Genomic DNA, 18,111 nt, shown 5'->3' on the forward strand with positions numbered 1-18,111 from the left:
CTGCATGGTACAGAGTGATACTATATACCCTGATAGCACAGTATGTATGGTACAGTGTATGCTACTATCTACCCTGATAGCATAATATGCATGTTACAGTGTTCGTTGCTATCTACCCCTGACAGCACAGTATGTATGCATTGCTATCTACCCCTGACAGCACAGTATACATGGCACAGTATGCATTGCTATCTACCCCTGACAGCACAGTATACATGGCACAGTGTGTGTTGCTATCTACCCCTGATAGCACAGTATGTATGGTACAGTGTGTGTGTTGCTATCTACCCCTGACAACACAGTATGTATTGTACAGTGTGTTGCTATCTACCCCTGGCAGCACAGTATGTATGGTACAGTGTGTTGCCATCTTCCCCCGGACAGCGCAGTGTGGGGTCATTGGGTGTGAGATGGACTGTTAGGGGGCAGTGGGTGAGAACACATTTTAATGTGATCTTTGCCTAAGAGCCAAAGTAGTCGCCAACAGAAGCCTCAAATATAGAATTTCTAGATCTAAATGGCTTTGTTATTTTAAATACTCAAGTAACAAAATCAGTGGTAAATAAAAATTGCTGTTCAAATTGAAAGGGTATTTGGGTGATAGATCAAATTGGTAATGAAGTCACCCCCCCCCCCCAAGTATTGACCTCCAAATTCATGAAACAAGAATAATCTGGGGATCACACTTTTGTTTTTCTTTAGAGATATTTAACTTGGCAAAGACCAAAAATATAATATGAATATTGTTCCGGGTCTTTCAAGGCATGTCACCCAAGGTAGGGAAATGTTTTTTTATTTTTTTCTCTTTTATTTGACACCACCTGGAGTCTTACCTTCTCGGCATTTCAAGACCAAAAGGTTAGTGAGGAAGTTAGACTAATTAAACCCAAGTATATTTCATTGTTCAGCAAAAATGGGGATAAAGTTGTTGATTGGATCATCTTCCTTTTTGTAACTTGAAAGAATCAATGGAAAGAAGACACTGGTTTAGACATGAATATTTCATATTTATTATGTACATACAGTCATACATGCTGTACAACAATTCAGGCGCATTATTTAAAACAAAAAATATTTCGAATGAAATTACCTACAGAGTACACAATGGTCGTGCATTTAGCATGTTTAGGTATAATGATTGTCTTTCTTGAGTCAATCTGATATTGAAAATAAATAATCTGTTTACATTAGAGCAGAAAAATATGTATTTCTTTTGCATCACCAGTCGTCTTAGGGCATTTAAATAAAGGCACTTAATTTAATACCCACGTGACCAGATGGGCGCCGACATTACAGCGTCTAGACAGTGTCTGGAAAAGTGACCTTTGGCACAGCGGGTGGTTTTCCTGTGTATTTCAATTGGAAACACGGGATGCATGTCCAAATTTTCTTGCAAATTTGTCATTGTTTTTGCAACTTTGTAGTATTATTGTAAGAGTTTCTGTCGATAACTATTTTTTTCGTCAACCAAAACATTCAAAATTTAGTTCTTGAAAACATACTAAAAAAACAGAATCCCCCCATGTATATCAAAATTTAGTTCTTGAAAACATACTAAAAAACAGAATCCCCCCCATGTATAATTATTTTGCCTATTAAATTTTCAGCAATTTTGATAGTATTTGTCTGAAAAATTCCTATCTCTTAGCATTGTAGCACATCTACTGATCACTTGGTGGTCTTGGTATGGCGGTGCCCATGGGTCATGTGGGCATTAAATTTAGTGCCTTTTATTTAATACCCTATGGTAACTATGATATTGAATCTAAGTCCAAATTGTACTTTAATGTTGTGTTCTTTCCCTAGGTTATGCTCATTTGCTGACATCCACTTAATAGCATAGCATGGCATCAGACTATGTTGCTATATAGCCAATATGTTTGTTTAACCTTTTTATCCAATTTGCAAAAAAAAAAGAGTTAACTCTGCTAAAATGTGAATATTTATCAAAATTAATAAAATTATATTTCATGCATTTTCCTAATAGATATACATTACATCTAGAATTATTTGTACACTTATTTACAAGAATATATGTGATGTGATCAAGCATATAAGTATGTTGACTCAAATCAAATTCCACAAGTTTATATAATTTCAATTAGGCATGTTTTAGCTTGATTTGTACCTGTTTTAATAATCTTTTGTTATTTAAAGTTTAGTCAATCCAAAAAGAAGGATTTATACGGAAGAAATACTGACACATTTCGCCCCATATCTGCAAACTAGAATTTCCAACTTCCGACTTATGTTGCTTGATCAAGAAATGATCGCATCACATATTCAAATCGCATATCGTCGTCTGCAATGCATACTGCTGTATCTCAAAAGGCTGCCTTGCGTAACTTTTTTTATTAGAGTCATCTAATTATGAGACATTGTAAAATTAACTTTATAAATCGTTGTTGGGCAGGAAAAACCTCCTATGTGTTTGTGGCCCCTGAACATGTTTAGGGGCCAATGACACATAGGTTTTTCCTGCCCAGCAACGATATCAATTTTGAGGTATCATTTCAATCTCATATATCCATTAATAGAAGAAAGAAGTATGCTGAAATATAAAATAACAAAATGAAATACAACAATGATAATAAAAATCACTCAAGGCAGCTTTTTTAGATACAACAGTATGTGATGTAGACGACGATATATATTGTACAATTTGAGCAAAATATACAATATTTTCATTCAATACATAAATATCAACAATTTTCTTCAAGTAATTTACAGCTCCAGTTCCATAAATGTGCACAATTAAGGTGCATTTTGTACTGGAGATTTTACCATTCCAATACAATAATTTGAGCTACAAATGAAAATGTCATTGAAAACCATGAAGTTTTGTGAAGGCTCAGCGGCAAAAAGATGCATGTCCATTTGGTGTTGTGTGTATGATTGCATGTGAAAATACTATGTAAGAGCATTCAGACATAAGTGCAAACTCTTATTCACTTTCACTTAGCAGAAACCACAAATTGCTCACTAATTGATAATTGTGATGTGATCAAGCAAAATCAATCATTATTTGGAAATAATGATTTTGAGATTTAGTCAAATAAAGGAAATAATTTCTCCTCTTCCTATTTTTTGGAAACCCTTCAACTGCTCATACCTTTGGAACAAATTGTCCAATTTCAATGGGGTTTTCTGTAAAATGTAGCTTTGCAAATGCTTCATACATTAAAGTAGAAAAACAAAAATTGAATATGCCCGACTTCAGACTGATTTTGCTTGATCACACCACAATTGTCCCTATGGTCATATTTACAGGTTGAGAAGTTCAGTTTGAACTGTGTATGCAATGAAGTTGAAATAAGCAGGTTTTTGGAGTACGACTCGTAGCTAATCCCAGGGCTAATACTGCTTAACCTACTGGAAAGAAAAGGCAAAATATTCACACACACACCAAATAACTACATCATGCACTTACCAGAAACAGAGCATAAAAGCTTCAGGCCCTACATAAATGCCCTTGACATGTAGTTCATGAAGGTGACATCGTTAAGCAGACTGATATATATCTGGCAAGGTGGGCAACTTACAGCATCAATGTATAAAATAGTATGCAATCCAACCTCTCTTATCCGACCATGATGCGACCTAGCATTGGCCGGATAAGTGAAAAATCCGGATAAGTGAATTATGTGTAATTCTGCATTGAGTGTCTGCAGTGCTAGTATCGAAACGGTAAAAGAAACACCCTTTTCTATGTCCGGATAACAGCGAGATCCACATGAAAGAGGTCCGGATAAGAGAGGTTGAACTGTACGGTTTACATGTTATCAATAAAGGCAAATTTGGAAGATTCATCAATTTCAAAACTAAAATTTATATATATACTACCCCCCATCCACATATATGCTAGCTCTCCCTTTGTAGTGGAATATGGGGTAGGATAATCATGATAATACCAAAATCATTAAACAGCTGCTAGCTATAATAATCAACACTCCTGCATCCAAAAACAAAAGTAACACCAACCCTACCACTACTAAAGTTTGTTCGTCTTATATAAGGCGAATATTATTCGGCTTTTGTTACTGCGCGCGTCAATTAAGTCCTGACTCACGCTCACGTTAATTCACAGAAGCGTGCGCCAGTCACACATTACGCAATGCACAACTAGCGTAAGCACTGCGCCCAACAACGTGCACACCATTCTATATCAATACACGATGTTATGAGTCTTATTTTTTCTGTCTTATATAAACTGAACAAACTTTAGACCATCTATTTGTATGTGGGACAACCACTAGACTACCAGTAGTATGGAGTGACCATGCATCCCACATGATCTAACTGATTTGTAATCCTGCCTAAATACATATATGCACTAAATTGTTGGATGGGCGTCGGCGATGGTCACATGCGTGGCTTGCTATACCCATTCTTCTGGTTGGCACCCGAGGGGTCGGTGGGTCAAAACAACTTATTTTCATTTTCTTTCTTCCTTCCTACCACTTAGGCAAGAAGCAGAGATGAAGTTGGGGTTAAAAATGGATTTATATGCTACTGTAATGTGCAAAATCTATTGAGCATGTGCAGGTTGCATGGTATGCATAACATGACCAGTACTAGACGCAGGTAACATATTAGCCAAATTAACCAATTGCTGCACCGTTTCAGCAGCCATGTCATCATCCCCGTGTCTTGGAATCACCATGCTACCTCCTTCCCCACCGTGAATCTGTATCTCGACCGTCTGATGATGCTGAGGAGCTTCGGCGGCCTGCAGCACCACCTGAGCAAACTGTGGCATGACATTTTCCGCCTGGTGTTGCGTTTGCACCTGTACACGTGGCTGCAACTGGATGACTTCCTGGTGACCTCCGTGGATGATGTGTGTCCCTTGCTGCTGATGCTGCTGTGGCTGAAGGTGGATTTGCTGCTGTTGAGGTTGCTGTTGCTGTACATGTATCTGTCCATCGTAAATTGTAACTGGCAGTCCTGCAATTTATGATTAGAATAACAAAACAATATTCAATATGATATATGATTGTTATCACAATATCTACAATATTTTTGTACATGCCTACACATAATTACTATCTATTCCAGAAAAATACAAAACTAATTTTTTGGGATTCAAAAAATATTATCCTGTTTTGCAAAATGAAACATAGCTAAATCCTAATCCTTTAGTGAGTCCTAACTAATTTTAATATTTGGCCAATTTTTGGAAATAAGGGCCAAAAACATGCGTTTTTAGGGTATTTTTCGTATGCTGTGACAATCAATCTCAAAGACTTGAACTAAGACTAATATCTGTTTATGCATTCTAATTATTTGGAAAAGACATGTTTCATTCTTATAACCAACCATTTAATTAAAGTTACACAAAAAAGTGAAAATTTGAGCAAAATCTCGGCATAGGCTTGTTCCAAGTTTATGTATCGATTTTTATGAATCGATTGTCAGAAAAAATACCAAAAATGCATGTTTTTGGCTCTTTTTTTAAGAAATTTGTAAAATAGTGAACTTTTTCTTTTATCTCCAGTTAGGACTAAATGAATGATTAGGAGTGAGCTATGTTTCATTTGGCAGAACTTGATAATATTTTTTTAATCCCCCAAAAAATTAGTGCTGTATTTTGCTGGAATAGGTAGTGAGTGTAGTGGAAGAGTACTCAAGGTCAATACTTTCAAAATTGTCTTCAAATCACAAAGATTTTCATTCTTCTTATGTAAACATGTATAATACAGTTTACATCACCTGAAATTAATCACACATTATGTGTTGACTGCTGTCAAATCAAATTCAAGATCGAGTTTTTAAAGTCTTTGCGAACCTGGACCCTGGAATGATTCTGGAAGGTCTAGAGTTGGGTTTTCTGGTGCATCCTCACATGTTTCCATAGATTACCGCTATAACACGTGGAATGACTTGCCTTTATCTAGCATAGATGTGGTACTCTTGGTCACAAGGTTCTTCCTAGGTCTAGGGTTACGTTTTCTGGTGCTCTCTGGTATCTCAATACCATCTTTCTCTTCATGCATTCTCATGTGTTTCCATACGTTACCATTATACCATGTGGAATGACTTACCTTTATCTAGCATAGATGTGGTATTCTTGGCCACAAGGTTCTTCCTAGGTCTAGGGTTACGTTTTCTGGTGCTCTCTGGTATCTCGATACCATCTTTCTCTTCATGCATTCTCATGTGTTTCCATACGTTACCGTTATACCATGTGGAATAACTTACCTTTATCTAGCATAGATGCGGTACTCTTGGCCACGAGGTTCTTCCTAGGTCTAGGGTTACGTTTTCTGGTGCTCTCTGGTATCTCGATACCATCTTTCTCTTCATGCATTCTCATGTGTTTCCATACGTTACCGTTATACCATGTGGAATAACTTACCTTTATCTAGCATAGATGCGGTACTCTTGGCCACGAGGTTCTTCCTAGGTCTAGGGTTGCGTTTTCTGGTGCTCTCTGGTATCTCGATACCATCTTTCTCTTTATGCATCCTCATGTGTTTCCATAGATTACCGCTATAGCACGTGGACCAGGGACACACGGTACACTTGAAAGGGCGTTCATTGGTATGTTTACTTGTGATGTGCTGCTGGATCACTTTGTTGGTTGCACCTGGTAATATGAATCAAATTGATCATTATTATTAAGGTGGTATTGGAGGCATTATAAAAGTGCTCTAAGCATGTTTTAAACAGATTAATTGAGTAGAGCAAAGCACACCTATCAATATGCCTTTTGTTTGAAGCAGATCGGACATACGGTTTTCCAAATATATCAATTTATATTTTCTTTATATCTTATTGTTTTTATCAATCAATATAGTTAATGAGCTGAAATGACTGGAGAAGCTCATTAACATATAATTTTGTTAATATTTGCTAAAATCCATGCATAAATGTTCAGGGTACTTTTATTTTGCATACTTTTGCCTTGAAACTTGGTCAAAGTGTTCCTAATGTGTTCTAATGTATTATATAATGAAGCCACCCCCTAATTTGCATATTTGCATAATTAATTAGCATTTATGCAAATTAGCTCATTAATTATGCAAATATGCAAATTAGAGGGCGGCTTCACTATATAATACATTAGAACATATTAGAAACACTTTGATAAAGTTTCAGGGCAAAAAGTATGCAAAATAAAAGTACCATGAACATTTATGCATAAAGCAAAATATTGGCAAAAATTAAGAAATAAAGGTAATGCATTATCCTTTACGCATAAATAATGTGTCCTAGGCAGTAAAAGCGTAAATAATGGGTGAGGCGCAGCGAACCCATTATTAAACGTTTTACTGCGAAAGGGACATTATTTATGCGTGTAATGATAATGCTGCACCCTTTATTTCTATTCTATTACCAGAAAATAGTGCGATTTAAAAAGAAAATATCATTTTTTGGCACAAATATTTTAAGTTGTTTACTTCAAGGTGGAGCGCGTACGCGTAAGTGACAGCGCGTATCGCGGAAATATTGCACGTGAAACCACAGCGTAATGCTGTGCACAGAATGTGTTACGGCGCTTGACCCATTATTGCAGAATAATGGGCTCTCACGTGACGCGTTTCAACAAATCACAGTGCGCGATTTTGAATAATGGGTCGTGGGGGTAATAGAATACATATTAATGAGCCTTTGCAGTCCTTTTAGCTCATTAAGGGATCTAAAATAAGCGTTTATTGCGTTTCGACAGTATTTTTTGTGGGACATGAGAGCACCTCAGACCTATCGAATTGCATTCTGAATCTGAAGCATGTCTTTCTGATATCAAATAATTTTCATTTTTGAAAATCACAATATAATACAAATTTTATGACAAATTATAAAAATTTGATATTTTTCAAATTTTTGATATATAACAGTCCTCGAAGTAAATTATATAAATCTAATGACATATTCTTAAAGTGTATGTAGCAGGGAGGAAAAGCCGACGGTCAATTGAAAATTTTGACCTTTCATATTGAAGATATGGATTTTTTCCCAAAAAGACCTAATTTTTTTGGTGTTTTGGGAAAAAAAATCCATATCTTCAATCTGAAAGGTCAAAATGTTCAATTGATCGTCGGCTTTTCATCCCACCTACATACACTTTAAGTATAAATCATCAGATTTATTAAGTTTACTTCAAGTACTATTAAATATCAAAAATATCAATTTTAATGATTTGCCATAAAATGTGTATTAAATTGCGAATTTCAAAAATCAAAATTATTTGATATCAGAATGACATTCTTCGTATTCAGAATGCAATTCGATATGTCTGATGTGCTCTAATGTCCCACAATAAATACTGTCCAACGTTCATACCCCAGCCCTTAACTATATTGATTATTGATAAAAACAATAAGATACAAAGAACATATAAATTGATGTATTATGGAAACCGTATGTCCGATTTGCTCCAAACAAAAGGCATATTGATCAGTGTACTATACCCTACTCAATTAATCTGTTTAAAACATGCTCAAAGCATTTCCTAATTTCTAGAAAATGCATCCAATACCACCTTAATAACAGGGATGCAAGTGGGCAATTGCTAAATTTATATGAGAGGGCAAACTTGATGTGAATTGCACATGAAAGTACTTCTCCAACAAGGGTGACTGATATAGACTCGATCGAAAATTAATCTCAATCTTACCGGTTAATTAACCGCATCATATTTAACCGGTGGTAAAATAGGTTAATTATGAATTTTGAATAATTCTGATGTTTTTTTAAGTTTAACATTTTTATATCACTTCAATGTCCACTGGAATTAAAATAGTATTCTTTTTTTCTTGTTTTCTAGTCCTAGAGTGTCATGCACCACATCATAGACCATGCAGACTATAACATGTACAAATCCGTGGGGGTGGTTCTTTGAAAAATTTTGTATGGGGATGTGCCACACAGATTTTGGATCAGTGTACCAATAAGCACCCAAATTTACTCTAATTGATTACTTTTAGGGGCATTAGTCTCCACTAGAACTACCCATAGATAAGATAGCAAGGCGAATGTGGTAAATCTGTTGAAAACTACCTATAGATCCAAGCACATTTTTTGACCAAAATGTACTAGTTTTAAAAGTCAAAACCTGAAGTGTTCCTTACAATATTTTTCAAATTTTAATGTAATACAATGGCCAATTCTCTTTAAATCTTGTGCAAAAAGTTACTATTTTCACCTGTTTTGTCATACGGTTGTAAATTCAATGAAATATGACATTGCTAAGAACGCTTACAAATTGATATGACCCAAAATGTGCAAATTTTTTGAGCTTTTTGCGCATCGCGCATTTTCCCTGTCCTTACCCATTGATATGCCAAAATTGCTGAGAAAGGTATCCCAAAACCGTGGCACATCCCCGTACACATTCAACCAGGCAGAACGCCATCCCCACCACCTGTTGTACATGTACAAGTACCCAAAAATCCACAGCAGAGTGAGCAGATTATACCATTTTTGCCCAGGATTGTTTCAACCAATAAATAAAAAGTTGATAAAATTAATGTATGTGAGTTACAGACTTACAGTGTCATTGTGCGTCTGTTTCAATGAATGAATTTTTTTACACAGGGTGAATTGACATTATAAGTTTATATGAAAATAACTTTAAAATGGAATGCTTTTAAAGCTAAAGGTGGACAAGCACACTTCATTTGCTCATGTTAAATACTTGCACAATGTTCCAGTATGATGGCATCCCGCATATATATTGAATTACGAGCTCGGATTTATATATTTTCCAACCATAATTAACCAATCTTACCGGTTAATTAACGTTAATTAACCGGTTAATTAACCGCCGTTTATAATTAACCGGTTAATTAAGAACACTGCTATGAATGGTTGTGGAATCGAATTACATTTGTAGAGACCTGTTCCCCTGTCCACCAACACCAACATGGCTGTCATATTTCAATTGTTATGCCGTTCCAGTTGGTTTATTCGATAGGGTCTATATATGAAGAGCTTAGTTTCAAAACCCCATATCCACTTAAGCAATTTTGAGAACACATCACAAAATCATCAAAAAAATAACTGATATAAGGGAGGTTTCAACAGAAGCAGTTTTTAGCGGGATGCTTGGGTAGGATGAGCATCCCGCTAAAACTGCTTTTGCTGAAAACCCCTTATATCAGTAATTTTTTGATGATTTTGATGTTCTCAAAATTGCTCAAGTGGATGTAAGGGGTTTTGAAACTAAGCTCTTCATATATATATGGAGAAAAGTTTCATAGCTATTTGTGACACGATCTTGTCCATGGATGCCAAAGGTGGCAAATTTGAGATAAAGGCAAAAATATGGAGTAAAAAGACAATAAAATACATAAGAAAATAAATATCACAAAACTTCATCATAACTTAAGAACCAAATATGTTAGACCTTTGTTGTTTTTACTTTCAGTAATGTTTGTATTTATATAAGGTACTAATTACAGTAACTCAATTTTCAAACATGCCTTCTTTCGTCCCCCATGGACCAGATCGTGTCACATTTAAAAGGGAAACACATTCCACTAACCTCTGAAGTCACAGTGAGGACATTCAAGTGGTGCTAAGGCCTTGTGCGTTCTGATGTGAAGTATCAGGTTGTTTCTCGTCTTACTGGCATACGGGCAGTGTGTACACTTGTATGGTCTGTTCTCTACGTGAACTCGCATGTGGTATCTGAAAAATGTAACATCAAGACAATGGTTAGAATGTGTACTTGTAAACAGAGAAGATAACTTACGCTTCCCATAATGCATTTCTCCCATTTCCATTTTCTGTACTGATTTGATATCTTGTGATGGGTCGATAGTGACAAAATTCAGCACATTCAGATCTGGCAAAATGTTTTTATTTCTTGACTATTAACCCATATTTAGCCAGTCTATCAAAGTGAAAGCTAAGGGACAGTGTCCGAAATAAGGAAAATATGGAGGTTGTCCCGAGGACAACTAAAGCATGAATTCTGCTTGTCCTCAAAACATTTTGGTTATCCCCAAAATATATATGTCACGATTTTGAGTGCAAAGAATCCAAATAGTGGTTGTCCAGGGGATAAGTACTTAGCAGTGTCTGAATTAAGAAAATAAAAGGGGTTGTCCCACGGACAACCAGGTTGTAATTTTTGGTTGTCCATTAAAGTTTTTGGTTGTCCGTAAGCTGCCACAATCTGAAACGACTACATGTGCCCAATAAAGTGGAGTGAGTGTAGTCAATTATCGAACGATTACTCTTATATTTAACAATTCATCAGTTTGAGCAAACTAACATGCTGAAAAAGTGACTTTTGGCTGTAGATCTTTGGTTGTCCGCCGGACAACTAGAGCATTATTTTCGGTTGTCCGGTGCATGTTTTGGTTGTCCCGGGCGAACGGACAACCAAAATTTCGAACACTGGTACTTAGCTCAATATGGTTGTCCCCAGTGATTTTTGGACAAGAGGACAAGAGGATAAGTGCTTATTTCGAACACTGCTAAGGGAACCTGTACAGTGTGCAAAGTAATGGGAGTGTCATTTGATGAAATAAGGTCATATCATGTTGCACAAAGGTTCTGAGAAGGGCAAGATATTTTATCTGTACTTGTACAGTATTTTGACCTAATAAGCACATCAGGTGACAAATGTCCAAGTCACCCTTGTCAATGTACACATGTACATGTACAACTAAATTCCACCATTTGTCTTTTAAATAAAATTACGTTCTCAACCTTCCAGTTTTGGATTATGATGATTTTGACTTTTTGAATATTACTAAATTCTCATAATTTGTAGTTTTTTATTCAAAATTTTAATAACTTGAGCACCTTGGGCACGTGCTAGTTACAACGTAGTAGGTCAAATGCGATGTATAAACAGAAAGTGCAGATTTACATTTTTCATGTTAATTTTGCAGTCTTATCAATCAGAATCAGGCCTACATTTCCATGGAAGATAAGACAAATTTCCCACAAAAGCAGCAATTATCTCATTTGGGAAACAAATTTTCCTTTCAAATGCCAACATTTCCCTGAAACTAAAGAGCTTCATGCTTATAGATCTAGTGTTCGGAACAACAATCAAAATGATCACAACACAATGGGTTGCTAACAGGTGTGCAAACCAAGAGTGAACCAGTAACTAATAGAAATGACAAATTCACTATGATGGCGTATGTTGGAGGAGCATGTGTCTCTAGCAACTGAACTGAATGAAGCTTCATATGTTTTCAGCACTGCCATTTTCTTCCATTTTTTCATATCAGGTATGTAATAAATAATATATTGTGTGCCTAATGAGAACGTCATAGTCTTGCACTTTATTTTAAAGCTATTACGAGTTTGCGACCAAATTTAAATATTTTTTGATGCTTTCCTGGGGATCACAAATATTTATGCCTTTGGCCAAGGCCGAATGCAGATGCACATTAGTGATCAAGATGACCAATACTTACTGAAGACTTGTTTGTCGGTTGGCCACAAAACCACAATGATTACACGGGAACTTGAGCTCTTCTCTCCTGTTGACGCGGCGCTGTCCGTTCAGTCTCATTTTGTGTTTATTTCGTATATGGTCCTGTAATAAGACATCGTTGGCAAACACCATCCCACAGTATATACAAACAAGGTTCTTATTCTGGAAGAGATCAGGATGTTTTCGCATTCGGTGGCTCTTCAGAGTCTTTGGATTGGCGCAAACACGTCCGCACAAATCGCACTCAAATACTGTGTTCTCGTGAGAGTACATGTGGGTTTTCAAATCGGCACTGTTCAGGCATGAATAAGAGCACAGCTGACAGCGGTTTGTGTGCAACATCCGCGAGTGATTTTCTTTGACGTGGTTTTTCAGCAGCGCCTCGTCATCAAAGTACGCTTCGCATTCTGTGCACTTGATGCGTATGATGTGTCTCTCCATGTGCGCATCCACATCGGGCATAGTTTTGAACTCTGCGTTGCATTTGACACAACGCAAGTACTTCTTGCTGGGGGATTTTTTTTCTTTCTTGGCTTTGGAACGTTTCTTGAACTTTTTCAATGACTGAGGAGTCGTGTTCATGACCTTAATTTTAATTTGCGAATCTTCCGTTGTGGATGCAGGGGAGTATTCCTGTGCAAGCAATCTAGCCACGTTTTCATAAAAGTGCTTAAACATGACATGCCGCTTGAGGTGCAATTTGCGAGTAAACGTTTGATGACAACCCTCTTGGTTGCATTTCCACGAACCAAACATGAACTTTCCCCGATGCCTACTGATATGTGTTCGCATCTCATTCCAACTTTCGTGTTCAGTAGTCGCATTCTTTATCAGGGCACAGAAAGTTGTTGCCATCTTTCACATGTGAATCTAAATGCACTTTAAGTTCAGACTCTTGCAACATCTCGTTACAGTGTTCCCTGCGGACACAGCTGGGGCACACGGAGTTGTCCGCTTTATTCACCGACTCGGACCACTCCTCTACGGCAGTATTAACTCTCTTCTTGAACTCCTTAGGTCCGACTCCCATCAGGTACCCTTTGTACTCGCAACAATTATACTCGTCGTCGCTCTCTTCCTCTTTCAAATTCAACTCTTCAAAGTGCACCACATCGAAATCGTCATCGTCTACCGAATGCTTTGCCTTCTTGTTACTTCGTTTCTTGCCAGGTGCTTGCTTCCGTTTCAAATCTTTCTTTCCTTCCGATGACGAACTCTGACTCTGCACTACATCTCTCGCCGCTGCATCTTGGGTGCTGTCCACACCGCTAGTAAGCACCTCTGCAGCTATTAAGATATCACCCTGTGCCGACTCGCTAGAACTCTGCTGTGAGATGGGTTCCCCCTCGTCCTGTTGATTTTCCATGTTGCCCACTGTAACCCGATCCAGATCCTGCTCTTCCTCATGGATGGTTACAAGTATGGTTTCCTGATCTGTAGACATGGCTACTGGTTCTTAGTACATGTTGGTCTGCAAGAAACAAAGAATATTTAATCCTGTTAATAAACATACAGATCAGGGGTGTCCATTCTTCCACAGAATGCTACCACGCTGTGGCCACATCCTCAGGGGCGTAACCAGACCTGACCTTCCGGGGGGCAAGATTGTAAAATTTCCCAATTTCTGAAAAAAAATCGTAGTATTTATGTGCGAGCGGCTTGCCGCGCAGCATTAAACTGGTGGGGTCCAGGGGCAAAGCTCCCGCGGGGGTCAAGGGGGCTGAAGCTCCTGGTTTTTGGCATATTAGAAGCTAAAAATCAGTGTTTCAGAGAACAAATTTCACAATGAAAGTAGAAGGACCCTATAGATCTTCTTCCTCTTTCTTTCCTTTTCTCTTCCCCTTCCCTTTTCTCTTCTCCTTCCTTTTTCTTCCCTCTTTTTCTTTTCTTCTTTCCCCTGACCCATTCCATGTCAACTCCTTTACTTTAAAAGATATATGGCCCTCAAAATGCAACTTCGTCCATCCAGGACCAACTTTGGGGGGTCAGAACTCCAAAAGTAAAAATTGTCCATTTTTTTGCCAGTCAGAGCCCTTTGTTAGGACATTACTCTTATCCAATATTGAGCCTATTAGAATACTTTTAGCTGAGATATTACCCATGCAAAACCCCAATTGTACATTTTTTGTACATTTTGACCCCCCCTTGAAAACCAATGTCAGACATTTTGCCCCACCATCAACTTCAGGTATGTTGAAGATATGTCCTTGGAGAACATTTCTGAGAGATATTGGCTTTGGGACTCGATGGCTTCAGCACATCACTTAGGTTTGCATTCTCCATAGAGTTGTACACATTTTTGATTTCGCATGTATAATGACTTACGTAATAAAATAAAACAATTTCCATGTGAAAATTTGATGATCATACCTAACTTAAATAGGGCAGCACCAATACTGAAAATGTCATACCGATAAATGGCGGGTCTGTTTTGCCGGTTTTTAAGGGGTACTACTGTACACCCTCGATAAATTTGTGTCTATTTTGCATTTTTCTCAAAAACTAATAACACAGTGGTAACAAAAGTTATGTATATTATAGGGGCAAGGAATCCAATTACTACACTGGAATTTCAGTGACCCAAGACAAGAGGTTTGTTATTTATGATCAGAAATAAGGTACCGCTAGGATGTACCTTGTTTCCTATCATATATCATGTATATGAACCGCTTGTCTTGAGTCACTGAAATTTCAGTGTAGTAATTGGATATCTTGCCCCAATAATATACATAACTTTTGTTACCAGTGTAAATTATTTTTGAGAAAAATGCAAAAATAGTCACAAATTTACAAAGTGTAGCTGTGTAGTACCTCCTTAAGTAGCGAGATCAGCGCATACAATGATTTACGCATTTGTATCTGTTTGTGTGTGAAACTTAGTGAAAACAACTCACCATTTCTCATCCTTTCAAAACTCCCAAATACAATAGGAAATTATTTTTACAGAGTTTAAAGATGAAATTTTCCGATTATGTAAAGTTTTCCACAAAAAAAGAACATTAAGCATGTTTTTTAATGTCATGAACTTGTTGAAGTTCAGGAGTTACGACCGTAGCGACTCGATCGACGGGACGCCATTTTTTCGTCTGCTTGAAATTCACGAAATCTCAATTTGGATTTATCCACGAGACTCCACGAGACTTACCTGGATGATGTCATCATTTTGTGGGTAATTTTGTGACCTTTACACTCATACCAAACACGACGGGGTTTGTTTTGGGGAAAGCCCCTAATTTTTCAGTTTTTTGAGGTCTATTTTTTAGGTAAGATTTTCATGGTTTTTGGCATAAAAAGTTGTTGAAATGGAGCAGAAGGAGGTCATTACACCTATTACACCCATATAATATGAAATTTTAGAGTATTTTGAAGATGTTTGTGGTCATTCTTCTGCAGAAATCCATCGCGCATAGATGCGCAAAGGGAATTAGTGATGACCCATATTTGCAATTGGCCGTGAAAGTACAACAATACGGGGAGAAGTGGTAAGGTGGCGGTGCACGTGTTGTTCCTGATCGGGCTGACGCCGGGGTGGGAGATGTAGCGCATATCGGATCATGTCGTATGTGGTAAAATGCAAAATGCACACTTAATTCAAGTGATATTATTTTTGTTACTTCTTTTACTCAACTCTATGATACTTTAAGAATTTGTATAATTTTTTTCAATTTTTTTCACTTCCTTTGTATTTTTTTTTTCAATTGATACTAAAGTTGAGTAGTGCAGTGTCAGATGAGGTTGACAAGTAACTAATGGCACTGGCAGAACATGTTCATGATTATGATCAGATTATGATTACATATTCATTTAAAAAAATTTATTCCTTTATTCATTCATTCCTAAATTTACTTGTTTATTTCTTACAATATTTATTTATTTATTTCTTGGAGGCAATATCATCGTCTCTAAAATAATGCTGTATTTATTGTACGCAAAAAATTGACTCACAAAAAAACCCAGTAAACTTCACATGACTTTAAATAGGCATCTCCATATTTTAAGTTATAGAGCTGATTCTGGCACCATTGTCTTTCTTTTTTAATGCCCTTTACATTGATACCAGATTTGTAAGTGTTACTTGTAAAAATATTCAAGTGCTAGACAAATAAATCCAGGGTACTATTTACAAAAAATGACAGACAAATTCCGCTACCCTTCACAACTTCAAATCTTCTTCTTCCGAAATAGTGTCAACTTCATTGATGAAGGCTCAGACACGGAGTGTGTGCGGCGGGCTAACTATAGTAAGAATTCCAATTGAATGAACGCAGCTTTCAACAGCTGCACTCGATCCAACCGCGATCGTATATCGCGTATTTCAAACTACAACGCGAATGCACGACCTTGGATACAATGCTGACCAATCATGAGTGCGTTGGCATGGTTGGATTCACTTTTCGCGTTACTCACGCTTTTGAGTCGCTGCACGCTGGCGTACATCACGCAGTGTACGCAAAAATTCGTCACGCTATTAAAAGCTGCGTTCATTCAATTGGAATTCCCACTATAGTCTAACTTGTTTAGGGCTTCTTTAAATGCTGCTGGTGAAGGTGCTTTGATGACTGTTTCTGGTAGAAGATTCCACTCCCGGATAGTGCGAGGAAAGAAGCTGGTTCGGTGATAATCAGTATGGGAGTGTGGTATGTGGTATAAAGCGAGTGTGTTTTCAGAGCGCGTTGGTAATAACTCCCCCATACTTTGAGCCATAGAGCTGTTTTTGGTACCATTGTCTAAGTTTCTTAATGCTCTTTACAGTGATACCAAATTTGTAGATGTTCCTAGAATAAACCTAAAAAGTGTTGTCCTTGTTACCTTTAAGTTTGTGTAGCGAACTATAATATTTACAGTAATTTCTTGGCCAAACTGGAACATGCGCGTTGCTTTGCGTCCATGTAGCGTACTAAGCGTGTACGCAATGTAAGGCGCGTCTATGCTTTCTTCTGTACCACGCTATATTCGCGTGTGTTTATCGCGGAGCCACTAGCGTTTATAGTGTTCCAGTTTGGCCAAGAAATTACTGTAAATATTATAGCTGCCGAGGCCGCTGTTGCATGTTGCCGAGTTGTAATGGAAACTTATGAATGAACTTTGCGCCATACGCGCTCGTCAAAGGTTTACTCTTACTACAAATTATTATAGTTCTGAGCGAATGACTGTATAATTATAGACTCGTTGTATTTGCATGCTTGTCACTCATGCAAGTTCAACTTCAGTTGTAACTTGATGTATAGTACAAATTGACAAGACTACAAAATCATGAAATAATTCGACATGTTATGTGCTCTACAACGTATTGAAGAAGAGCAAATCTCGGATTAGTGATTTCTACAGGTAATGAGGAGTATCTAGATTTCACCGTAATCATTTCTTACCTAAATCAAAAGCATGTGAACGGTATTTTCTGTATGCATTTTTGTCAGCAACAGCCACAAATTCCCGTCCAAAAGTCCCAATCGCGTCTTTTTTCATACTAGCTTTTGCCGAATAGAAAGAAGAATACACAGGTAGTATTGGTGTTGCCAGCTCATCATCCGCAACGCACCAAACGAAATGCAGAGAAATCTCTTGCACATCCATTATCGCCCCCATAGACCTAGAACTCCACGCACGGCGATTTACAGTTAAGAACCAAATACCCAATGGTATTTATTTCTTTCACTTATAAGGAGTGTTCAGAAATACCTTGGTGGGGCTAGAAAATACGTAGG

At 37.3% G+C, this 18,111-nt stretch overlaps 1 protein-coding gene across 1 annotated transcript; it reads right to left on the reverse strand.

The window, feature by feature from the left end:
* Window positions 1-4,451: 4,451 nt before the first annotated feature.
* Window positions 4,452-17,883, reverse strand: LOC140136095 (uncharacterized). The gene is made up of 5 exons (XM_072157801.1): window positions 17,776-17,883; window positions 12,387-13,877; window positions 10,490-10,635; window positions 6,359-6,589; window positions 4,452-4,947 (listed from the first exon to the last, which is right to left on the reverse strand). The coding sequence occupies exons 2-5, from the start codon at window positions 13,259-13,261 to the stop codon at window positions 4,529-4,531; spliced, it is 1,671 nt and encodes a 556-aa protein (XP_072013902.1). The 5' UTR covers window positions 13,262-13,877; window positions 17,776-17,883; the 3' UTR covers window positions 4,452-4,528.
* Between the last annotated feature and the right edge of the window lie 228 nt (window positions 17,884-18,111).

Source organism: Amphiura filiformis, chromosome 16 (assembly GCF_039555335.1).
Source record: "Amphiura filiformis chromosome 16, Afil_fr2py, whole genome shotgun sequence".
Lineage (NCBI taxonomy): Eukaryota > Metazoa > Echinodermata > Ophiuroidea > Amphilepidida > Amphiuridae > Amphiura > Amphiura filiformis.